We start from the raw sequence: 27,693 nt of genomic DNA on the forward strand, positions 1-27,693 counted from the left end.
GCGACATATATATATATATATATATATATATATATATATATATATACTTCACTTGGCTATAATATTTAGTTATAGAAAAAAAAATATTTGTGACAATATATGATATGATTATTTTTTTTTTTTTTTTACTGTATAAAATGAAATATTGGCAAATGGCGACGTCACGATAACAACACGTGTCACAACATGTAATACCTTAAGTTTATAAGCTTTCATTCTAGAGAAGTAACGATTTCAATGAAATGTAAAGTTTCTTGTATTTTCATAAATGTTTCTACAATAATTCCAAATAATTAGTCTAGAAAAGTTGAACAACAATATATATAAAAATTAAAATGAGCTGAACCGAATTCTTCACTATTCGTTTGTATTAAAAAAAAAATAACAAGTTTCAAGTCAGTCACTTCTTCGCTGGAATATCTGGTACATCAAATTCGCTGACTTGCGCATCCACGAGTTGCTTGCTCCGCAGCTTGATAACACCATGGCTGGGCACATTAGGATCCTCCATTTCGAACTCAATTAGACCTGCACAATAAAAATACATTATCAATTTAGTGAAGGCGCACAGACAGACGGAAAACAAATTATTTATACTAAGACTTGACCGAAGCAAAGCCATATAAAATGTATATTTATAATAGAGGTCATAATATAAATTTTGAGTAAAGACAATATTAACAGGGTTTAATCAACATGGCGTCCATATCATATTGTAATGAACATTTTGACTTAGATATAATTACATTTTAGTTTTAGTTAGTCCTGAGCGACCGAGCTTCACTCGGCTATAATATTTGGTTATAGAAAAAAAATTATTTATTTGTGATAATTCGCGATTTTCTAGGAAATATGCCTATATAGATGCATTTAAAAATCAAAACCTTATTAGATAATACAAATTTTTAGCCCAATCGTTAGGCCGCTTTCCGTGATACTCGAAAAATGCATATAAAAGAATTGCTCAATTAATATTATTAGTTATAAAATATCGTTTCTACTTACAAATCTTGTTTAGCGGATGTTTATTTAAAGATCGATTTCTTCCTTTCTGTTATCATTGATTCAATATTTGAAAGAAGAAGACAAAGCATTGATTAACTAATCATCTCCTAAATGACATTTGTTTGTAAAGCCGTATAGTATGAGTATGTATGTAGAAAGTGGCTGAATTTGTTTAATATGAAAAAATATTAGACCATCACATCTAATTATTCAAACTTGATATATTGCTCGCATGAAACACGAAGCTGACTGCTATGTGTACAATATAACGTTGCTGAAATTGCACATTTTAAAAATAATGATAAGGCATCTTTTTCGAAGGCCAATGAGAACGTTTAGCCAGACCAAGCGTCACGCCGAGATGGCCCAGTGGTTAGAACGTGTGAATCTTAACCGATGATCGTGGGTTAAAGCCCAGGAAAGCACCATGTATTCCACCAACCCGCATTGGATCAGCGTAGTCGAATAAGCTGTAAACATACTCCTCTGAAAAAGGACAGGTGACCTTAGCCCAGTAGTGGGACAGGTTGCAGTAACATCCTGTGAATGTTCCACTACTGGGCTAAGTAAGCTAAGCGTCACGCGTTAACAAACGTTGCAAAATAAGGAATAACCCGTGTATATATTTATAAATAAGAAATAAATCAAAATACAATGTATAAATTTATTCACATAGGCTGTTGAATCGCCATTTTTAAGATCATATTTAATGTATAGCCACCGTTTCTGAAACACAGTAGGTTACAATTTCATCAATCGTATACATGTAATAATCATATACAACTAAATTTATTTACCTTGTATTAGGTCCTTACACATGAAATTGGCGTTTTGTATGGGAGGAAGATAAAGTCATTTTTTTGTAAAATATATTTAATTAATCAAAGTAATAAATAGATAACAACGGATGCACCGTTGTTATCTATTGCACTTTTGCTATCTCATAGGTAGTTCATTGATCCCTTTATTAAAAAAACCATGGGAGCGAGAATCAATAAACTTTGAAGGCGGTTTGGACTGCCGCATCGGAGTTGAATTTTTTCCTTTGTAAGAAGTTGTCCAAATTCTGGAAAAATGGTAATCTGTGGAGCAAGGTCCGGGCAGTACGGTGGATGTCGCAGACATTCCAATTGTTGCTCATCTAACTTAGTGGTTGTTTGTTTGGCAGTGTGTGGTCTTGCGTTGTCGTGAAGCAGCCTAGAGCGATTAACCAATCTCGGTTGTTTAGCAGCTAGTTCTTTCTTCATGGTCTGCAGTTGCTGACAATAGATATCTGCCGTGATCGTTTGGCCAGATTTTAGAAAGCTGTAGTGAACGACACCGGCGCTAAAACACCAAACACTCACAAGTAACTTTTTCTGGGTCAATTTTCGTTTAGGGCAGGATTTGACTGGGTCTCCGGGGTTCAGCTATTGCGTCGTCGCAATCCCCTTGCCCGCTTCCGATTATCTTACAGTATTCACTTTTCATCACAAGTAATGATTCGATTTAAAATCCCTCCATTATTGTTGAGCAAATTAACACAGCAGTCGACGCGTGTTTTACAAGTTCAATTCACTCAATTCATGAGGTACTCATCGTTCAAGTTTTTTTACTTTCCCGATTTGCTTCAAGTGGATTGATACAGTTTTATCACTTACCCCGAAGCCTGCAGCTATCTCTGAAGTGCTTTGTGATGGATCCGCTTCCACAATAGCCTTGAATTTTTCATTTTCCACTTTGGTCTTCGACCGCCCACGGAAATGGTTCTGAAGGTTGAAAATTCCAGAACGATAACGTTGAAACCAAAAACGACTTCTTTTGCGAAGAATTTCTTTTGAGACACCAGCGCCGTACACATCATTAAGCCTTCGAGCTGTTTCTGCAGCACTGGTGCCACGGTAGAACTCGTACTCGTAAATATACCGATATTTCATGTTTTCCATTGTGCGGTAATAAGCGACGCCAAAGAAAAAAATAATCAGAAAACAAATGAATGAATGTTTTCAAAACTCAAATGTACCAGCTAAATGAATTTATAAATTTGAATTTGGAATTCATAACCAAAGAGGAGATATTTCAGATCAAAGTGATCAGTACGAAAAAACGCTAATTTCATATGTAAGGACCTAATATGTATTGCATATGTATATTATAACAGAGGACAGAATGAATGAGCTTTAAATTAATCTATTGCTAAACGTGTAATCTTTATATTACACTGTTATAAGGGGTGAAATTGGGGGAGTAAGAGATAGACGGAGTTACTTTCTCATTTATAAGTAAATATATAGTATAAATTGTACGCTTACATTAATCTGAACAACTCAATGCACTTTGTATCAAGAATACGAGTATTTGCGAGATTCACATTTATAGATATTGGAAGTAAGAATTTGTTCGAAGAAATTGATTTGCGATATAGAGATTATTGGTTTTGTCGAAGATTGCTTTTCTCCACAGACATGAGAATGTTATAAACTTATAACTCTGTTGACATTATGTCTCGAGAAACCTGCGACTGCTGTAATATGATGTTTATTGAAGAAATCTTTTTTCGATTCATTGTCAATTTACTTAAGTTACACTTATTTTATTATACATATAAATATTAAAAATGTGGAACTAGCTCTTAAAGTGTCTGCTGCTGTCTCGACTCTCGGTGGACAGGTTAATGGATGAAACAAAATTGTATTTTTAAAATGACAGCTAAACTACTTTTATTTCTTAATTTGAACCAAATTTTAAAGAAAGTGTTTATCCAAAAATTTTAACTATACAATTAAATTGTACTTATACGTAGATGTCGCTACGACATATACGTATTAATACGATTTTTGTGCAAATGAGGACTTTTCGTGCAATTTATAATCTGGGCCCAAAAGCTTTATTAATATATAAATTTAAAGAAATTAAAATAATGTATGGTTGGTCGTCTCTCAATATAATAATAAAGTTATGTATGTACGCAAAAGCATAAAAGATTTTCCCAGAAATTGTGAAGTACTTACTATTATTACCAGGAACAAGTATAAACTTACAACCACTATTACCAGATTAAAAAGGGTTAGTAAGTCTTTAATAGGACAATGTATACGCTTTTACAACAGGATCCCAGAAAACGTTCAAAATATTCAATTGTGAAATTTAATAAAAATTGTTAAGGAACACTTATGTGCTAAAGGATATTAAACAACCAATGACTTTTTAAATGATTGCTCACCTTGGGAATGAAACAATCGCCTCCAGGTTATTTCAAATTAAAAATATATAGATTATTCTACTATTGTTGTATATTACTTATTGTAAAGGATGAGATATAAAGTGAAAAAAAACTGCTGAGTTTCTTTCGCCGGTTCTTCTCAGGTCTAAGGTGTTTTTTTTTCGAACTGGTGGTAGATTTATGACAATCAATAGGTAAATGTAACGTTTCTATATTTAATTTAATAAAGATTTTTGACTTTGACTTTGTCGAAAATAGGCTTGCAAACTGATTTTTCAAATTAGGTTCATAGATTTAAACCGTTATCGCAATTCATATGGATGAAATAAAAATATTTTAACATTAAGAAAATTGACTCGAGTAGAGCGTTTTTTTTGTATATAACATATTAAAAGCCATAATAACGTATTTAAAATTATATAGAAAACTCAAATATACAAACCTATTAAAATACGCCCTACTAATTATTGTAAACTCAACAGTATAAGCTTGCGTATATTCTTTAAACTTATGCGAACACGGACATGCGAAGGGTCGTCGTCGTCATATTCGTAGTGTTGCCGCCTTTTTAAGCGTACGTAAGGTCACACGGGTAAAGTCTGTGCAGTCTACAATTAAACCCACGGCAACAACGGCGAATATAATTATGGCATCTTGGCTTGAGGAAAACCTCTTTGTGTAACTCTATATATATTAAAGCAAGTCCTAGATTTTGCTACATCCTAGGTGAGAACTTTTCATCAGGTGGCCCATATGCTCGTCCGCCTTCCTATTCTAAATAATAATAATGTATAATATTATATATATATATATATATATATATATATATATATATATATATATATATATATAATATTATACATTATAATGAACACACAATATTTGTAAATTTGTTTATGGATAAATTAGAAAAATATTATTATTTTTTCAGAATGGTACCCGGCCCCTTGTTGAAATGTTGGGGGAAACGGGTTATGTGGGATTCCTACTAACTAAAACCACTGCTATGTCCGTCCTCGGCACATATCAGATGCGGGAACGTGTCAATATAACACATCAGCGGACATTCCCATGCTTTGCTCTGCTCGTGGAGTCATCTGAAATCGGACACGTGAGACCTCCTCCTTAGCCTAAGCCCTGGGTTTCGAAGCTGTAGCATTGACGTCCATACAACGGTCCCAATAATTAATAGTTTATGTCGATGGTTGCACGATAGTGGAATGCGTATTCTGCATATACAGGCGAAAATTTAGAGAATACTTCACATCCTATTTTCTTCATTGTTTGTAAATATTCATCTTATTTTACTTGTCAACTTGTAGGACGGAGCACTCAATAGATAGAGAACAACGGCGCCTTGAGACATTATTTTTAATGTTTTGGTATTCCTTTGTTATGACTGTCAGATAATAATTAATAACCATTCTGTATCTTAAGTTATTACCTTAAGGTACAAAATGGTTATTAGTAAGTTATTACCTTAAGATACCTATTAAGTATTAGACGTATTTACGGCACTAAGAATAACGACGCGTGGGAAGTGCCCGGGTCACGATGGATTGAATGTTGAATAAATACGGTATACGCTTTTTAATTTATATATGTTTAAAAAAATTACCTAATGAAGTTACGAAAACAATGTTGCTTATAATTTCACAAAGAACTACGGACATGTCTAGCTTAAATATTTATAGGCCGATCATAGGATACCTACTTTGATTACTAAAATTTTCGAAAGAATTTCACATAAGAAGTTATGAAAAAAGTATCGACGATGTGCAATTTGATTTTTGTGACAATGTTTCAAGCAATCCTGCTGTATTTAGCTTACATGCCATGTATGCTAAATGTATGGCTTGATTACACAGGACGCTCTCACAGTACCATCACGATGATTTAGCCATCACATACAGCACGGTATATATTTTCTGAGAAACCTACAATTCACTGACTTAAAAGCTGGATAGTGGTGGTTAGTGATCTATCGAAAGAGATCATGAACGCAAAAACAAAAAAAATATATAAATTATGAACTGTATAACATCTAATAATTGGACGAACACGTTGCATAAGACAAATAAGAATAAAAATTAAGCAGATAAAATTGAAATGAATAGCTTTTTTATTAAAATTCCTCGAAAATAATTAGCTTTGCCGACTAATAAATTAAAATTTTGTGTAGTTCGTGTTCGTTCTGTAGTTTAGTTAGTAAATTTTATAGTGACTCAAATGGGTGGAAGAGAAATTCATTTTATACATGTCTTCCGGTGTACGATTCTGTTGCTTACATACACATGTCGTTGGATATAGTTAACATTGTAAATGAGCAAGCGTACAAATATATATCTTTTTAAGCGACGACTCTTTGTAAACAACATTTGCAGTGTTTCCTTTTGGGGCTAAAAATTACTAGCAGAGCTCACTCTGGAGCATGCATACCTAACTTCACTAAAACCCACCCGTTTGGTTCGAATCTTTGAAATACATGTTAAACAATTCTCGATCAAGAAACACAAATAGTAAATTCTAAGCAGATCAGACTATTTTTTTTTTCATTATTATACTAATGCTTCCACGCTATTTCTCCCGTTTGGGGTTGGATTTCTAAAAAAGACGAAATACATATGTATTTATTTTTTCTCAGAAGCCTTAATAATAAATATTACATAAAAAATGACGGAGTCCCGATATTACAACCCCTTTTTTATCTTCTAAGTGTTTAAAAAGCTGCAATTCATATTTATTTATTTCTAACCAGAAGCTTGTATTGAAATTTCATGCTTCTAACTGTGAAAATGTCGGGTTTCCATACAACCGTTCATCCCTTATTTAAACCTTTTAGGGGTGGAATTTCCAGGAATACGCCCTTAGTGAGTTTGCACATCATAATATGCATAAACTCAAAATTCCAAATTTCTAACCGTTGTGGCTTAGGTTCTGCCTATGGCTAGGCTATGGATCAGTCAGGACAAGTCATTGTATATAGAGAAAAAGATAACAAAAATACGTATGTTTTTATAACTGTTGATACAACCGATTTTTATGAAATAAAGACTAAACGGAATCTTAAAGCACTTCTCATAATAATTAATTGTAATTTTTAGCCGTTTCAAAGATTAGCTTGGACAAACACAGAGACAGACAGAAACATTTTTAAAATGATTGTTGAAAGAGGCAATTATTTTATTTATTTATATAGATAAAAAGTGTAGAATTTGTATTCATTGATTTCCATTCAGGATAAATAATAAACCAATTGCAGGGAAAAACTAAGTTATATTTGACTGTCGAAAAAGAGTATCTACTAGTTTTATGTAAAATCTAATTCTAGGCTGTTGGTAGCTTTAATTTAATTTTTGTGTAGTTCAAAGTTCTTGCAAGAGCCTACTTAAATCAAGTATATTTTGATTTGATTTGATTTGACTAGTATAGTTAGACTTAATATTCAATTCCATTCGAATCAATTAAACCACTTAGTATTATAAAATAAATATATCAGATACTAGCTGACCCGTGTCCACTTCGTTGGGGGTTAAACATTTTTACTTGTGATGAAATTATGATTGTGGTTCGGTTAATATTGAGTGCTGTGATTTATTTCCCGACTGCCAAAAGTCGCGTTGGCCGAAAATTAATAAAATTGTCTCGCGTATGGTGGTGACCACTTATATCACGTGGCCCATATATATGCTCTTCCGTCTTCAAATTACTAAAAAATCACTAAGTAAAGTGGTTCTGGTCCTGTCTAAAACAGATGAAACGAACTATAGTGAATATTTCATAGGTTTGCATTTGATCGTTTTTCTCGCTCCATCGTCGACTACATCTTAAAATAAGAGTCTAGATTAAGGCCAAGAACAAACTTATATCCCATAAAAAAACGTAAGTGACTACATCTCTGCGAAGCGAATTACAAGGACGAATTACGAATATAGCGAAGATTTTCTACCTCTGTGAACGACTAAGTGATTTGATATATTGAATGTATATTGTGTTTTGTGGTATTAAATTATTTCTTATTTTCACCCCGAAGGCATTTTATCGTAAGAATATATTTTAATGAAAGTTGTACAACTTCAGTTCTGAAGTAAAAATATTTATAACAAATGACAATAATTTCTTCGTTCATTAGTTTCTCAGGAACAGTGGAAATGCTGGTAACTCGATTAATATTGATTTGCCAATATAATTTAAGATAGTCAATAGTTTTAAAATAAAGATTGAGAATGTTATAAGTACAGCTTGTTATATGGTGTATATATTACAAATAAGAAACAGCTAAGAGCCGAAATGGCCCGATATAATATAAATCTTAACCAAAATTTCGTGTTCAAAACTCTACAAACACTTCTGCATTTTCGTGTGCTTTGTGTTTATAATTCATCTTGTGCTCGGCGGTTAAGAAGACCTGCACGAGTCGAAGAAGAATCACACTTACACGTGTCATTTGCCCGACGACGTCACAAACTATGTAATATATATTTATATTATCAGACATAGTGACCACAATACAATAGAGCTTGGAAATATTACAAGATAAAAGAAGAAAACAGATCAGGTATCCAAGTAAACAACAAGTGGGGCGTGATTTAATAGTTATTAGTACCTACTGAATAAGGACGTTGACAATGATATGGTGGCATACCTACACATTCTATTATAATATTTCTTTCCTTCTCCTTATCAAAGAAATATATCAGCAAAATGTTATTCATACTTTTAATATAAAGAACATAAACGCTTGGAATATGAATCGTAACCAAAACTTATGAAAACAGTTGTTTAACTATGAAGGTTGGCTTATAATTTAAGAATTTAAATCTATTTAGCGGAGAATAACTTTACATATAGTTATTTCGTAGACGTCTCAACACATATTCTACCCGCAATCAGCAATGCTTCCTTTTGCTTATTTCCGGATTGAAGAATGATGTGGCAGTTTGCCTTGTCGTCGTCAGCCAATCATCATCCACTCCTGGATATGGGCCTCTATCAAGTTGCGTTAAAGCTTTCGGTTTTCTGCCTTCCGTATCCATGTGAATCTCGACACCTTCTTTGGGTCATCAGTCCAACATGCTGGAGAGCACTAAGGCCGATCCGCGGTCTCCACTAAGACTTATCTGTCCCAACGGCCATCGTCATGTCCTACGCTACGTGACCAGCCAACTGGAACTTAACTAACTCCGGTTTTACTGCAACTCCGATTATTTTTCGAATAATCTAATTTGATTTTATCCTTCTTTTTTGCTCTGACTCCACTGGTCCCGCAATTAGTGTCCACGTTTTAGCACCGTATGATATGGCACCGGCCAGTTTGTCTACTTATTTTAAATAAATAAATAAAATAAAATTTTTGTTTTCTGTAAAAAACATTATTTACTAAACAAAGTATATATTAACTGAACAAATTATATATGAAAACTATCTCACAATTAGAACCATGGACCATGGTTTAAATTTATGTTTTTGATAAGATAGGTAACTCAATTATCTTGTTCCCTTTAAAGTGTAATGGAGTTTGAAAATTCCCGTCACTGGCATGCACACGAAGTGCATGTCATAAGCAAGAATTTGTCTTTAACTTATACGAAGCAGCGTATCGTAAAGAAGCCCTATATTATAAATCTGAGGTATCGTTAGAATTTCTAGCATATTTGATTAACATAACATCTAGCATATTTGATCACGTATAAATTTAGTAAATGTTAAGTAAAATTTTACAATAGTATGAAATCTCTAGTACCTATTTATTTACGAGCTACCTTGCACTAACTTAGTTTAGATATGAAATTAGTGTCAACCTCTCATTAACACATTTATCGATTTCAGGTAATGGGAGCATAACATCGTTACGAAAATTTAGTTAACTAGCCACCCTTTGGGTGGTATCAGCTTATTAGCCTTGGTTTCCATGTGCAAACTTTACTATAGAAAGTTTTGTTTTTACGTAGCAATAATCTATTTATTTTTAATACCGGTACTTTTTGTGCTTTTAGGAATTCTAGCTACCTCAGTTTATTATACCGTCTAAAGGATATATTTTGTTTACTTTACAGGGGATTTAACTTTTGATCTCGTTATTGGTACAGTACCAATTGATGAGAAGAAAGAGTATGTGAAGAAATGTATTTTTTAACATCCAGTGGAAGATTTCTTTATCGTGCTTTTCTAAATTAAAAAAAATACAAATATTATAGGCTAATTCTACGAAATTTAATTATTAATCAAAGCATAATTTATTTAAGAAGACCTATAAAACCTCATTTTAGACGTCAATTATCAGTTGTCAAATCTGTCAAAACTACTTACAGGTAAGTGTCTGCCCCTGCATCAAAGATTTATCCGACTAAAACGAGCCAACAATAAACTCGTTATGAATTACTAACGAACGAATCAATTTCAATGTAAATACGAAATATAGATGGTTGCCGTTCGTTTTCGCTTTCCCGTTCGCGTAAAATTTTCTTATGCTGAAGTATTCCTAAAACCAGACTAAAATTATTATTATTAAACAGAATATTTATACTTTGTATCTATTCATGATTTTTAACGATATATATTTTTTATTCAGTAACATTATGTCACTCGTATACTGTATAAAATAATGTGGTTAATATATTGTGACTCGATATTTGTTATACCTTTAATAATAAAAATACCCGTAAGTCTTGTGCTTTGAGATTATTAAAAAATTCTGGAAGAAACAAAACAATCGCATTCCTGCGCTCCACTTACGTAGTTATTCAATGTCTCGTCTTAGTTAAATCGATACATATAATAAAAATGTAACTGATCGCTCTGTACACGGAAAATATACGAGTAAAACTATTATCGGGGGTCTTTATCAAAGCAATAGAACCCAAAATAATGATTGTTAAATTTTTTGTCTGTTTATCTGTTTGTCTGTGCGTTTGTGAGCGATAATAAAAATTAACCCGCTCACGCGTTAAAGCACGCCGATTACCGCACTGTTGCCTATAGCATTGATAGTTATTTGTAGCGAACGCACGTACGTCGGAGACGCACGACGCTTACTCGTAACAGGGATTTGGTAAACATCTGTCTGTATGCGTTTGTAATATATTCGTTAGGGTGGGGTAGTAGCTTATTAAAAAAACTGTAAATATTATGGATTTAAATAAATGTATAAAAATATATCGAATACACATTTATTTTGTTTTTCGATATTATATATTTAACTAGCTATTGCCGACGGCGTCGCTCGCGCGTCTGTGATTTTTAGGTAAAAAGCATGGAATATCATTCTAGTGAGAAAAAAGTATATCACGGCATTTTTGTTCATCAGTGAATGCGTAGTTTGACTTAATAAATAGGTTGAACAAAAATTTATTTTATACATGTCTTCCGATCTACGATGCTGCAGCTCTGATGCCCCCGTCATCCACGTCGTTGTTTATTGCTGTAAATGTCCAAGTGGACAATTTTTTTTTATTTCAAAATATTCAGATTAAACAAAACTATTTAAATAATTGAAAACTTTATTTATTTATAATACTAATATTATAAAGCTAAAGAGTTTGTTTCACTTGTACTCGAATTAAAAAATTATTTTAGCGTTTGATGGCTCATTAATCGAGGAAAGCTATAGGCTATAACATCACGCTATGACCAATAGGAGCGGAGCATCAATAAAAAATGTCTCTAAAACTTCCGTTGCGAGCGCTGCGTAAACGGTTAAAGTTATACAACAATCATATATGACGGACTTGTTCCTCTTGGAAGGTTCTAAAAAAGTATGCGATAATAAATATCTATCTTTTAAGGTTGACTTACTGTAACTTTTTGTAAGGAAATCAAATTTGACCTAAAATAACGCATTATTCGCGTAATCGTTATATATATTATTTATTTTAACATACCATGATTAAGAAGGTTGATTTTAAAATGTTGTCGATATAATTTCAAAATAAGGAATCGATCTCGTCTATAATACATTTTGAAACAAGGAAAACAAAATTAAGATAATAATGCATTGATTATTCATCACCCACTTCGTCAAGTGGAGTAGTCTCGCCAAATCACTTAACTCGTCATTCCCGTCAATTATTTATTATTCACGAATCTATAACAGTGCTTTATTCATTGTGACTGCAAACGATACCTTCACAGGAAATTTTGCCCTTTTAAAACTGAAAGGTAAATCAGTGTTTATTTATCTAAAAAATGAGTAATTATTGTCAACTAACCGATTAAGTACAAATTTAACAAAACGATATTAACAAAATATGAGTATTTTCAAAGATACTAAAAACTCACCTCTTATCTCGATATCTTTCATAAGAATTAATGCCATGTTTATAATGACGATTTCGCGAATAATGCATTATTTTAGAACAAATTTGATTACTGTACATAAGGTTATAGTGAGTCTATCTTAAAAAGATAGACATATGTTATCGCAGACTATTTTTAGAACCTCCCAAGAGGAACAATTTCGTCATACCTGATTGTTGTATAACTTTAACCGTTTACGCAGCGCACGCAACGGAAGATCTCAAAAGGAATAACTTATCCCCGTTTTAGCAACACTTTTCATTGATGCTCCGCTCCTACTGTTTGTAGCCTGATGGTATAGCCTATAGCTTTCCTCGATTAATGAGCCTTCAAACGCTAAAATAATTTTTCAATTCAAATACCAGCAGTTATTAAGATTAGCGCGTTCAAACAAAAAAAAACTCTTCAGCTTTATAATATTAGTATTATAGATAAATAAAATTTTCAGTGAGTTAAACAGTTTTGCTTAATTTGAAAATTTTGGAACAAAAAAATATGAATGCTTTTGACTTTCAAATCACAGATACAACTGTTTATCTTTTACCTACACATACGCGCGAGTAAAGCCGCGGGTAATATCTGGATAAATATATAGTATCGAAAATCAAAAGAAGTGTGTATTACCTACTTACGTATTTTATTATATATTCTTTAAAATCCGTAATATGTGCAGTTTTTAATAACTATCCTAACCCAGCAAAATATATTACAAACGACTATAGACAGAGGTTTACTAGTACCCTGATAACAGGGAGCGCCGTGCGTCTTCGAGATATGTGCGTTCGCTACAAATAACTCAATGCTATAGTGTAACAAACCTATCTAAAATACCTAAAATTAGTGATTAAAGAGATTGATAAATATTTCATATTAATGGTATATTTAATTTATGTTATATTATTTTCCCATATTTCATTGATTTTGTTATAATTTATAAAGTATGACGTAATATTTTTCTGTTAAGTGGTAACTGTCTCTTTAATATTTTTAAGTTTCCAACATGGTTTTTTAAAAAGGCGGCAAAGACAGTTGTAAATATGGAGAGATATAATAAATGGCCGCCGAATGCCGAGCTAGATATTTGGTGTTTTTTTATAAACATTGTCACCACCGCATCTACCATAATAATAGGCAACAGCGTGGCAATCAACATAAGCTGAACCCTATTTAATATAATTTCATTCTTTCAATTGACATAACTTTTTTATTTATATCATCATCATCATCACCCTTTTCGCGTCCACTGCTGGACATAGGTTTCTCCAATGGCACGCCACTGAGCTCGATTTTCAGCTCTTGCCTTGATCTCCAACTACTGCCAGCCACCTTGCGTATATCGTCACTCCACCTAGCTGGAGGGGAGGGCGTCGTACGCTAAGTTTGCCACGGCGTGGTCTCCACTCCAGAACGCGTCTACTCCAACGGTCGTCGGTTCTGCGACCATGTGTCCAGCCCACTGCCACTTCAGCTTACTAATCCTTTGGGATATATCGATAACCTTGATTCTCTGTCGGATCACCACATTTGGGATTCGATCCTTCAGCTTTTCTCCATAGCTCACTGAGCGACCTTAAAATGGTGGACCAAACGCACTGTCAGTGTCCACGTCTCGGCTCCGTAGGTCATAACCGGTAAGACGCACTCGTTGAAGACTTTTGTCTTCAAGCATTGCGGTATTCGTGACGAAAAGACTTGACCGAGTTTTCTATACGCTGCCCAGCCCATCTTTACTCTTCTTCGTGCTTCCCCCTCGAAGTTGTTTTGACCCAACTGCAAAGTTTGCCCAAGGTACACATACTCCTGAACAACTTCGAGAGGAACTCCGTTAAGAGCTATTGGTTCCGGACTGACGTGTTCGTTGAACATTATCTTGGTTTTTTCCAAGTTCATCCGGAGACCAATTCGAACAGAAGAATCAGCCAGGCTGCTCAGCATATATTGCATATCCTGCACGATTTCTGCCACGATGACGATATCGTCTGCAAATCTCAAGTGCGAGAGGTACTCGCCGTTTATGTTTATGCCCCGCCCTTCCCAGTGCAGCGTCTTGAACATATCCTCTAATGCATTAGTGAACAATTTCGGTGAAATGACATCCCCTTGTCTCACTCCTCGATGCAAGAGGATAGGGTCAGACTGCTGATTCTGTACTTTGACGGTCATAACAGCAGCGTCATGCAGGCCTTTCAGCACTTGGATGTATCGCCAATCGATTTGGCACCGTTGTAAGGACTCCAGAACAGACCAGGTCTCAATAGAGTCAAAAGCCTTCTCATAGTCCACAAATGCTAAGCACAGGGGCTGATTATACTCTTCGGTTTTCTTTATAATCTGCCGCACTGTGTAAATGTGGTCTATGGTTCCGTACCCTCTTCGAAATCTGGCCTGTTCCGGGGACTGAAACTCGTCAAGTCTACGCGCGAGACGATTCGTGATGACCCTAGAAAACAGCTTATAGACATGGCTCAAGAGGGAAATAGGTCTGTAGTTCTTCAAAAAGGTTTTGTCTCCCTTTTTGAAGAACCTTACGACAAAACTCTTGCTCCATGCCTTTGGAGTTCTCCCCGAGAATATGACAGAATTAAATATTCGTTGGAGCTGCGCTAGTAAAGGTTTTCCAGCTGCCTTTAGTAGCTCCGTCGTAATTCCATTTTACCCGGAGCTTTTCCATTTTTAAGCTGCCCCAAAGCCATCACGATTTCGTCTTGGCTTACTTCTGGCAACTCTTCTGTGAACGAGGCTAAAGTGGTTTAGGATCCCCAGAATCGGGTTGAGGACGAGGCGCTACTGATGTATATAATTTACCGTAGAAGTCCTGAACTTCCTTAAGAAGTTCAGGACTTCTAAAAAGCTAAAGCTTAGAGGCGACGACTTTTCCCTTTGAAGTGGTCAGCTTCGTCAGATGGCTTCGCCCTAGTTTTTGAACAAAGACTTTCGACCCCGATTTTGCTCAATTGCTTCTTTTATAGAGCGTGTATTGGAGTTTCGGAGGTCACGTCTTACTAGCTTTGATATTTTTTTATTAAGATCTGACAAAGTGACTGTAGGGTTTTCGAGTCGTTTTCGCATTAGCTCTAGAGACTCTCCCGAAAGTTTGTTCCTCTTGCCGGTGTTTTGCGCTGGATAGAATTTCGTCCCCTCGTCCCTAAGGATACCTACCACTTGGTCGAGTTCTTGGTTGATGTCAACGTCAGTGTTGGTTTCCAAGGCAGCGAATCGGTTTTCCAGTTTTAACTGAAATGTACTAGACTACACGGCTTGGAGCAATTTTGGTCAGAGTGTAGACCTCATTAGACGGGCGCGCTCGAGCTTGTAGTCAATTTTTAGAGTGCCTCGTACAAGTCGGTGATCACTTCCGGTATTGAACCATGTGATCACAGACATCTCTAAATATTCGCCTCTTGTCCGTCATAATAAAGTCAATCTCGTTTCTAATCATACCGTCTGGGTTTCGCCATGTCCACTTCCGTTGAGGCTGTTTCTTAAAGAAAGAGTTCATCAAGAACAGACCCTCTTTCTCCAGAAAGTTGACAAGCATTTGCCCCCTTTGATTCCTGCTTCCAAATCCGTGTTGTCCTACTACCGATTCGTTGCTAGTATGTACTCCCACTTTAGCGTTGAAGTCCCCCATGACAACATTGAAGTGGGCCTTTTGGGTGGTATTCAATGCCTTAGAAATGTCTTCGTACATTTCTTCCACTTCATCATCCGAGTGTGTCGAAGTCAGTGCGTATACTTGGATAACCTTGAGGCTATACCTCTTGGTGAGTCTGATCACAAGATACGCTACCCTTGCCGACACACTGGAGATTTCTAAGATGTTGTCAGAGAGAGCCTTGTGGATCAAGAACCCGACGCCACCTTGGGATGGTTGGTCTCCCTCTCTGAAGTACATAAGATGGCCTGATTCTAAGGCTATGGTATCCTCTCCCTTTCTTCGTTGCGTATAGGTGTGTGCCATAAAAGGTTTTGCCCGTAATCACCAGGCTGGGCGGGTGGGTTGGTGATCGCAGAGCGTAGCTCGTCGTACAGATGACGCTGCTGCCCGTCACCGGTCTGCAGTATTTAGCTACGCCTTAATGGAATGGTTATACCACCATTAGTCGGTCGCCAAAGCCCCGTTTGTTAATCGGCAGGATGCACCACGTGCAGGTGAGGTTGGCTGGAAACAGCTAGATACAGTTGTGCTCCCTTACATCCCATACATCATTTTATTTATAAGCCGATTGAAATAAAATAAACACTTAGCTTTAAGTGAAGCTTGCCACAATACAGTAATGAAAACCGCTACAACTAATCTAACAATCATTGTTTTGGATTCTATTGCGTTAATAAAGGCCTAATAAATAATGGTTTTACTCATGTATTTTCGATGCACAGAAAGCAATCAGTTACATTTTTATTATATGTATAGAATAGATATGATATTCAGCATGAACATTTCAATTTCTGTTAGGTGGGTCTGTGCAGATGTTTTCAAAAGCATATATATACAGCAAGTATACCTGCCAGTATATCCGCCGTTATATCTGCTGTATATAACGTTTTGATTATATAACGAAAACAGCATCGAATGTTGAGCAGAAGGAAGTTGCTGTCTTGAAGCCTCCTCTGTTGTTAAAAACTTAAATTATTTTTTTTTAACAATAGCTTTTGGGGCCATGTTATGAGTCCCTTATACTATTCATTTCAACGAGCGCAATTCCCGTAACGTATAAGTGGACCAGGTGTCCGCGTCATGCTCGTAAGCTTCATGCAGCCGATTTCGCACGGCTTGAGCACTAACAACAATACCACTTGAGTTTTGTAGCCTTAAGTCAGATGTATGTATCGGTCTTGCCGAATGGTTGTTCTTCTTCCGCAGCCTGGGTGCTGCTCAGTAGGATCCTGTGTTAGCTTAATGCCACCAAAGTCAGTAAATAACGTTTCTGAAGACACAAAAATGACGGGATACCTAAGATTAAATTCTTCTCGCTTGCAGCGTCCCTACATTGGAATACATACATCTTTGAATTTCGTCTGTAGTCAAATAAAGTCGCTCTATTACGTAAATAATGCCTCACATTTTTTTAGGCTTTTTTGATGAGTATATTTTTTATCCTACCAAACTCAGATTTAACGAAACAATTGAAGTCACTGAAAAGTATATCAACACAACACACATTTATTTCCTCTATTTGCCAAACTTTTTGTTAACGACTGAATAATTAAAAAAAAGCCTATTGTTATATAGCCCTTGTAGAATTATAGAAAACTTAAACGATTGCAAGAAGCTTCACATAACTTACCCGAGATTTAAAAACTATTTGCTTTTAAATAATACAATATATGCAATATTGTACACACCTATTACATCTAAAAAGCATCAGATAGACTTTTTAGACTAAGACTAATACGGCGGGAACGAAATTTAAATTGATAGTAAAAAGTGCGTTAAAGATTATTATATTATTTATTTAGATGAAGTATTAAGTATTTTAGGATCATTATGAAATCATGAATGCACAAAATGCTCCTCATTTTGTTACCTCTGATTTTTTATTAATCTTGAAATGACAACATAAAGTAATTTAGAAATCTGCAAATCTTAATTTGTCCTGCAGTCGTGTTAAAAGTAAAATTCAATACCGTTCTGTAATTTTATATCGCTTTTGTTCGTTACGTACACTTGAAATATATATCGTAAGAACAACTTATTCGTTGTTGTCGTGGGACGTGATTTTTTTATTAAATAGTTAACCGGACGGTCAAGTGGGTCACTGAGGATACGTGATCATCACCACCCCTAGACTTTGACGCTGTAAGGCATATTAACTATTCCATCACCTATGCGCTTCTAACCTTCGGATCTAAGAGTTATGACCTTGTGCCTAAAATGGCTCACTCAACTCAAACCGGAACACAAAAATAATAATAAGTATTGCTATTTAGCGGTAGAATATGTGATGAGTAGATGGTACGTATCCGGTGGGCTCGCAAAAAGCCCTACCACTAACTGATTTAACTTTTGTATAATCTTACCTTAACAAAGAACGAGTATAACCATGCCTTGCATAAAATTATACACCATCGTAAATAATGTACTTAAAAGTCTTGAAATCTTGAGTACACGAGTTTACCTTTGCAGGAAATATATGATATTTGTAACGAATGTGTAAAAAATAACACATTTTTATTACAGCACTAGAACAGATTTGTAGAATTTACAATGATGCTTCTATGTTTTTTGGATTACTATAGATATTTTTGATGCACACTCAACATAGTGAAATGTTACAAGTTAATTCGTGACATGTTTTCTTTCTAAAATTTATATATTTATTTATAATTTCATTTTTATATAATTTGTATATTTTATTGCGTTCGTCTATATTTAATGTTATTATCGGGTTGTCTTATAGTCCTTTTTATATTTTGTATAATGAGATTTAATATTTTTGTTGTTATATCTTACTAGCGTATACATTGTTTTGTATGTTCATTTGTTCATGTTTCATTTTTCAGTAGCTAGTGATTCAAATTGTAAAGGACAACACATAAATTTGTTCTCGATGAACACACATGTTTCAGTAAGCGACCAAATGTATACAGATGTATATATTTGCTTGTTTGTATTTGTCGTTAACTGTTTTGTCAGTTGTGCTTATGCACGATAGTGTTTTAAGCAAATTTCAGCTATTGTTGTATTTATGGGTGCGTTTTACTATTTCGGTAAATTTTTTTGATTGTGGTTGTCACCACGCTTCAATAAGATAAGAAAAACCAAAGGAACTAAAATTCTCTCTCGTAAACGTTGCAAGCTCTCGTATCCCCATAATCTACACGATTCATTATAAGCACTTGATAGCAAATTAATGAGATCATTAAATGACATATCGCATTCCCAGGGTAAGTGGTCCACGTAACGTATTAAATCAGTAAATTAATTCCAAAAAAAATTTTTTTTTTTTGTAGTAGCCATGAACAAAAACGACTAATATTTATTATTTACTAGATTGTTTTGTCCTCATTATCAAAAGTATATGCAACATTACATATCAATAGGAAAAAAGGAACAAACTAATGGTTGGAGTAGTTAGTTGGTGCGCTTAAAGTTTAGTCGGAAGATTTGATCTATACATTCTGGTAGGAAAAGTTAAATAAAAGCTTGACAAAATACTATGTAGGTTCTAAGTAAATGCAACTAAGGGTTAAAGGAACACAATTAAAAAAAGGACTTTAATATCTCGTTGATACACTTTAATAATAATAGTAAATATAAGTACTGCTTATTATTAATTTGTATTATTTACGAATAATGGACTAAAATCGATATGTATATTATAGCGTTTAGTTTCCAACTGATACCGTAATTTTAGTGCGTAATTGTATTAATTAGATTAATTACCCAAACATATTTGATTGCTACGTTCAGTTGAAGATATTGATTCTGACAGTAATACACACACATCTACATGAATTACATACAGTCTACCGACTTGCACTAAATATTTATTATATATCTTGAATATTACAAAATTAATCTTTTTATCTTTAACAAAATACTGATAAAAATATAATTAGGCTTTGTACATTAAAACATGTAAAGTTTGTTTGTTCGAATGGTTGGTGATTATTTATAAATGAAGTTTACTGGTACCAGTCTTATATCGACAGAGTTATTAAATCTCTATAATATATTGTTTCCCCCTTTGTCTCGTTATTGAACTAGCTTGTACGGAATTTCAACAATACTTAAAGTATGCGTCTAGCGTCCATCTTTAAAAGCTAAAATATTTCAGTCTATAATAGACGACATTTTTAAAAGAATTCATAAAAGCGAATAAATATATGGTTATATCGGAGAACTGATAGGAAAATATAAAAGGAGAAATTTGTTTAATTTTAAAATAGTTTTAAATAAAAGTGCTCTGAGCATGCATCTGAAGGCATTTGTTAAGCTTTAAATATTAAAAAATAACCTTAGCATTGTTTTATTTCAGCATTTAATATTAATTAACCTCTTTACTGAGAATAATATCCAATTTAAATTGGGATATGTTAATTCGATACTAATAGTACCTATTTAATTCTAGTTCCCGAACCGATATGACATAGCAACCTTTAAGAAAAGAGCAAACTTAAAGGCTCGGGTGTTGCAGCTGTCCATGGGCGGTGGTAGTCACTTTCCATCAGGTGAGTCTCTTGTTCGTTTACCCCTCTTACATAAAAAAAGTTCTAGTTCTAATTATAGCTCTGATCTTATCAGTAAGGGTAACTGTACGTAACAGTTGGTTCACTCGCGAATATGCCAATGCCGTTTTTTCAAGCAACCAGCATGTCGCGCGTGGATTAATAACCCTAAACTAACCAGTAGGGCTTCTAAAATGGACTCACTGTTCATTCAAACGAAATGTGAAGAGGCATCTTACGGGCCGGCAAGTCGGAGGCGGCTAGTGCAAAACATTCTTCCCTACTGTAATGACCGTCGTCGAGTTTGGACCCTACTTACCATCAGGTGGAGTGGAGTCATTTACCTTCCCGGCAATTATAAAAAAAAGTTAAAGAATTTAATGACCAACCCGTATTGGGGCTACGTTGTAGGAAAAGTCTCAAACCTTTTCAATAGGAGTTTCCAAGGGGTTCCCCGTTGTCCTAACGAAAGACATATTAGGCAAGCTGTACAGTAACAGCCTGTTAATGTCCCACAGGCCTCCTCTCCCTTTTGAGGAGAAGTTTGTGGAGCTTATTCCACCACGCTGCTCCAATGCGGGTTGGTAGAATACACATGTGGCAGAATTTCAATGAAATTAGATACATGCAGGTTTCCTCACGATGTTTTCCTTCACCGTTAAGCACGAGATGAATTATAATCACAAATTAAGCACATGAAAATACAGTGGTGCTTGCCCGGGTTTGAACCCACGATCATCGGATAAGATTCACGCGTTCTAACCACTGGGCCATCTCGGCTATTTAGGCAAGCTGTACCAATATTTAATTTAATGTTATACATAGGTTTGTCATCTATCCAATTTAATAATATGTATCACCAAGTTACAGCATTTCATGATTTTTATTAAAATATTCTTAAAATAAACTAAAATTACAATATTTATATTACACGTATAGAATCCGATATTTTAAATACTCTATAAGCGGAACGTACAATTATTTCCTTTTGAAGTCCTACACACTAGAATACGCCAAATCCATCAATTTAATAAATTGACGTTCGAATTTTACTGTGAAAAAAATACGGCACCTGATATATTCGTATGTATTTTTCACGTTGATTTGTACATGGAGTGTATCCGAATTTGTAACGAGGAAAAATGATCATTTTATATTTGTTTTTTTTTTTAATAGTTATAAGAAATCAGGTCACATGATGTAGATAGCAAGTAAATAATTCTGAACTAATAATAAAAAAATAATTCATATTAAAAAAATATTCAATACACCGTCAATCCGCATCGGAGTTGAAGGAAAAATCCTTGTAAGAAATTGTCCAAATTCTGGAAAAAATGGTAATTTGTTGGAGCAAGGTCCGGGGTGTACGGTGGATGTCACAGTTATTCCAATTGTAGCTCATCTAATTTAGTAGTTGTTTGTTGTGCAGTGTGTGGTCTTGCGTTGTCGTGAAGCAGCAGTAGCCTAGAGCGATTGACCAATCTCGGTTGTTTAGCACCTAGTTCTTCCTTCATAATTTGCAGTTGCTGACAATAGATATCTGCCGTAATCGTTTGGCCAGATTTTAGAAATATGTAGTGAACGACACCGGCGCTAGTCCACCAAACACTCACAAGTAGCTTTTTCTGAGTCAATTTTTGTTTAGGGCAGGATTTGGCTGGGTCTCCAGGGTTCAGCCATTGTGACGAACGCTTCCAATTATCGTACAGTATCCACTTTTTATCACAAGTAATGATTCTATTTAAAATTCCTTCACTATGTGTCGGTTGAGCAAAGTAACACAGCAGTCGACGCGTGTTTGCAAATTCGATTCACTCAATTCATGAGGTTCGTGACGATCGGTTTAAACACACACACAAAACACGTTAAGTGTTTTTACTTTCTCAAATTTGCTTCAAGTGGATTAACACAGTTTTATCACTTACCCCGAAGCCTGCAGCTATCTCTGAAGTACTTTGTGATGGATCCGCTTCCACAATACCTTTAATTCTTCATTTTCCATATTGGTCTCCGGTCGTCCACGGGGTTGGTTCTGAAGGTCAAAATTTCCAGAACAAAATCGGTGAAACCAAAAACATACCCTGCTTTCTTTTGCGACACCAGCGCCGTACACATAATTAATCGTTCGAGCTGTTTCTGCAGCACTGATGCCACGATAGAACTCGTACTCGTAAATATACCGATATTTCATTTTTTCCATTGTACGGTAATAAACGACGCCAAAGAAAAAAATAATGCGGAAAAAACAAATGAATGACTGTTTTCAAAACTCAAATGTACCAGCAAATGTATTTATAAATTTGAATTTAGATTGAATTCTTAACCAAAGAGGAGATATTTCAGATCAAAGTGGTCAGTACGACAAAACGTTTATTAATCAAAACACAGTATGTCGCAAACTCAGTACAAAATATTATTACAGCTTAATTTAAATATATAATTGTTAAAACATACTTATATTATTTGTACATGTTTCAGTTATTATTATCCTCATTAAATTCCACAATACTAAAATTATTTGTACTTTCAACGAATTCATTATATTAACATTAGCATGTCGGTGACGCAAAGCCACGAGTTTATCCCCTACGATAAACCAGCGCATCGCGCCTAAAGAACTTTTCACTTCAAAAGTCTCATCAAGTTTTTTCGCCTCCTATATTTTACCACTCTAGTCCTGGGTATACTTGGCATGATGGAAACCCTGGATAAAGTAACTGAGGAGTGGGTGGTACTGACCGAACCAAGATTATTCTAGAAAAATGTCAGCTTCCCTCAATTGATCGTAGTTTTAAAATAAACAAGTGGCATTGTTAAATATAATAAATGATAATATTTTCCAATTTAATATGTTAAACAAAATTAAGTAAAATATATATTAGCTAAGAAATGTATGTCACCATAAATATGTTTTTCAAATAAAATTCATATAAGCTACTGGGGGATACATGCATACAACAATGACTCGCTCAAGCGAGCAAGAAGACATCACAGTATCGCTGTGATGTCATATGGCCCAAAGAAGAATAAAGTTAGTCAATTGTCTAGCATTTTTCGATCACGATGACAAAAATAGACAACAATATTGAAGAACAAAAATGATAATGGATAGTCTATAATACAAATATTTCGTCGAACGAGCTTGAACAGGATTCTTCAGCGATTTGTAAATGTCACGAACATTTTTATAAATATATAAAATTTTGTTAATATTTTTTGTCATGAAATTTCGTGTTTATGAAAAGACTTTTTTTAATAAGTAAACAATACAATTTTTTTTATTTACTTGAGAATCAGTATAAAACTATTTTATCTTTATAAATTTCTTCATTTCATCTTCATATTTTTATTATATACATTTCCATTTTAAAACTGTGATTTTAATTTTTTACACCGTAACGAGAAGTTCGATAAATGCCGAGTGCCACTGGTTAAATAATATAAATGTTGGAATAGTGATACAAAACTTATAAGGATGTGTGCAATAATGCACTGTTAAATCTATAAGATGTGTTCATTCAACAAGTTGATCACATACAAGCCTTTATCCTAATTCGTATCCTGAGGCTAAATTCAGTCTCTTATTTTACTTACAAATCGATTACTACATAGATACGAGAATATTGAACAGTCGTTAACTTTCGTATTCTTGTTATTACTGTTTTTTTATTGAAATATATGTCTGGCCTCTTAAGCTCATCAAATTTGAGCGCGGATAGTGTTGGTTCATATAAAAACTAATAATGAAATAATAAATAAATATACATAAATATAAATACATTAAAATAAATCAAACTAACCTCCTTCTGCTAACGCTTCTTCTTTATAATTATCCTTCATAAACCTGGCTAGTATGTTGTGATAGAAGAGACGAGCGTTGCTTTTGACCTCATCATCCACCTCCATTTTGGATACCGCCTGGATCAGTAAGGTTATCTTCTGGCGAGCATTTAGGAGCAGTTTGTCAACTGTTACAAATAATATAATTAAACAAAAACACTATGATAGGAAAAATATTTTTACTGTTTCAATTTAATTAAAACTTTATTATGATTTTCATATCACTTTCGATTTAGCTGTTCATCGACTATAATACCGACTGGCCTGAACAAGGCTACTACGCACAACACGCGTTACGACACTACACAACAATCAATTAATTACAATTACCGCATCGTATTTAAAATTGTAAAACTATTTCTATTTTAATATTTCACGCCACCACATGATTTTGGAAGTAGCATGCCAAAAAACGTTAAAATTATGGAGAAGATTATCCAATAAGACACTATTTGAATTTCCATTTATAAAATGTACAACGTAATTATAATATTCATTTTAAATGAATCTTCTTAAATATAAATTAGACGTAGTTAAGTCGTAATTAAAGATTTGTATCGTTACGTTTCTTCGTCGAGAGAAGAGTGCTAAAGCTAAATGGAAATATATCCTTGAACGATTCAATTTAATTAAATGCCCGACTAGATATTGCAATTAACGATGCGGAATCGAAGACGCCTCTTGTATTTGACTACGATTGTTTTGCGAAGTTCTACTTACAGTCATCTTCGAGTTCGGGAACTGGTTGGAGCATATCATCGAGTGCATATTGTAGGGCTGAGGGTGCACCTTTAAAAGTTCTTTGCACGTTTGGCGCACCTATTGAAATATCCAAAGATTAATTTAGGCATCTTGCGGGCCGGCAAGGCGAAGGCGGCTAGTGCAGAACGTTTTTCCCGTCTGTACTGGCCGTCGTCGCGTTTGGACTCTACTACCACTTACCGTCAGGTGGAGTAGAGTCATTTGCCCTCCCGGCGATATAAAAAAAAAAAAAAAAAATAATGTATTCAAAAAATATTGAATAATAAAACCAATAAACTAGACTAAATAAAAAAAAACGAGTCCGTTAAAGCTTTTATTAGAAGCCTTTAATTGAAAACCTACGCGTTAAAATTGAACAGAAATAACATTGTTAGGGGTTTCCAGTGTTGCTTCTACATAGAATATGTTTTTGTGTGCACTGCGCTTGACACCTTAATATCGCTTGCTCTCCTACGTACTATTCAGCGATGCGACATGTTTGTGGTATAATAATTAATGCGAAACAGCAGATATTACCTGTATGTTTCAATTTAAAAAAGAAATGTCCAGAAAGTAAAATTAACTACAAAAGTGAGCGTAGAATGTAAACGAGTTGTCGACAGTTAATTAAACTGGGGTGTTGGAAAGAATTAAAGAGCACAAAACCCTATTACATAACTATTTAAAATAGCATTTTCTTGTCTATAAACAACTAACCTTAATATAATATATAATATTTAAAATTGAACAACGTGGACAATTGTCAAAATTCGGGATTCACAAAATCTTACCCATTACAAAAACAGTAAGTTAAGAAAAGAACAAGCAAGTATAAAAAACAAATGTAATAAAATTTTGAAAATACTTGTATCAACGCTGTTCTTATCTAGTGCTTTCGTTACCGTTTTTCTTACCTACGCTAGAAAGAAGTTGGTTTATCTGCTGCAAGGAAGTCTTCATTTCAATAATAAGCCGTCCTTTCTCGTCAAGCAGTCGTGTAATATTTTTTTCTTCACGCTCCTCAACCTCTAGCTCTGCTCGAAAACGTTTCTTATCCTGTATATACCTGTGAATAAAAAAAATTATTATAATATATATATATACCATACCGAACAAAAAAACATTTCGATACCATCTCATCTGTTAGTCTAAATACAATCGCCACATATACTTAACGAGATAAGAAGTAATTTATATGTATCCCACTTTCGAAGTTTCGGCAACCCTAACCCGAGAAGTAGACACAAAGTGAAGGACACTTGAAATAAAAAGGCTTCGTCACAGATTCATTTAAAAATCCGCGGTATGGAAAGATGTATTCTTTACAAAAAAAAAATCCTTCTAATAAAATTAATCTCAAGTTCAATAAATTTAGTACATCATGACATTAACTTTTCAAATATGTCGACCGATTTCACTGTCATCTAAAAATGTCCTCTTGAGCCTTTTTTTTATTTCAATACAAATAAAAGTGGTTATGGTATAAATCATGACTATAGATTCAAGGTTTAGGAACGAGATGTTCAACCTTACATTTGTGTAAAGCAATCATCACAAAAATACTCTTATAAGCCAGTGCATTGTCTTGCAAAAAATAACATATCTTTGGAAAATTGACCGTTTTTCCTTAGTGTCTTAGTTTCGTCAATATTGAAGCGTATATAATTTTCGTTGATTTTCGTGATCATATTTTCATTTCAAAAAATTCAACCTCAAAAAGTACTAAGATACGTAAATTCGTCGTTTCTATTTAAGCTACGTGATATTCCAACCATATATAAACCATAATATCCATACAGGATTCTTTATTAGGCTTACATCAAGATTACCTCACCTTTTCCGTCTACCGAGGCTTGTCATCAATTACTAAACATTGTTTAAATGACCATGCCACTTCGTTTATGTAAATCATGGTTTTAACAAAACGGTGATTTTCAAAATTGGTCCATCTCTTTGCTGTGAGTAGATTTGGATTGATTAAAGACTTTTTCAAGACATTTCATTTTTAGATTGTCTTGTTTTTAGAATGGTTTAATTAGTAAACGAATGATATCATAAGCTTAAATATGGTGTATATTCTAAATAACAATCGTATTAAGTAGAATTCCGATTTGTTTTCCGATTCCGGATCTTTGGACCTTCCTTCATGCGCTAAACCTTTTATTTGTATTGTTTTAATGGCAATTATTATTTTATTTAATCATTATTAAAAAAAATCAATTAAATGGCAATTATGGGTTATGATATGTAACCACTTACCACCGCTACCACCTTAACTAGTAATCAATCAAAATGTAAGAAGCTTAAACCACTTCTTATATCATTAAAGCACAGCCGTCTGCGGATCTAAGATGTAATGTTCCTTGTTCCTTATGCCTATGGTTCACTTACTATTTAAATTGAAACAGAACAACACAAACTCATATTACATAAGTGAA

General features: G+C 34.2%; 1 protein-coding gene across 1 annotated transcript; it reads right to left on the reverse strand.

Annotated features, from left to right (window-relative positions):
• Nucleotides 1-238: 238 nt before the first annotated feature.
• LOC126780766 (uncharacterized) lies at nt 239-27,693 on the reverse strand. The gene is made up of 5 exons (XM_050505437.1): nt 27,515-27,693; nt 26,170-26,321; nt 25,235-25,333; nt 24,475-24,642; nt 239-528 (listed from the first exon to the last, which is right to left on the reverse strand). Exons 2-5 carry the CDS (start codon nt 26,213-26,215, stop codon nt 401-403), a joined length of 441 nt encoding a protein of 146 aa, XP_050361394.1. The 5' UTR covers nt 26,216-26,321; nt 27,515-27,693; the 3' UTR covers nt 239-400.

Source organism: Nymphalis io, chromosome Z (genome assembly GCF_905147045.1).
Source record: "Nymphalis io chromosome Z, ilAglIoxx1.1, whole genome shotgun sequence".
Classification (NCBI taxonomy): Eukaryota; Metazoa; Arthropoda; class Insecta; order Lepidoptera; family Nymphalidae; genus Nymphalis; species Nymphalis io.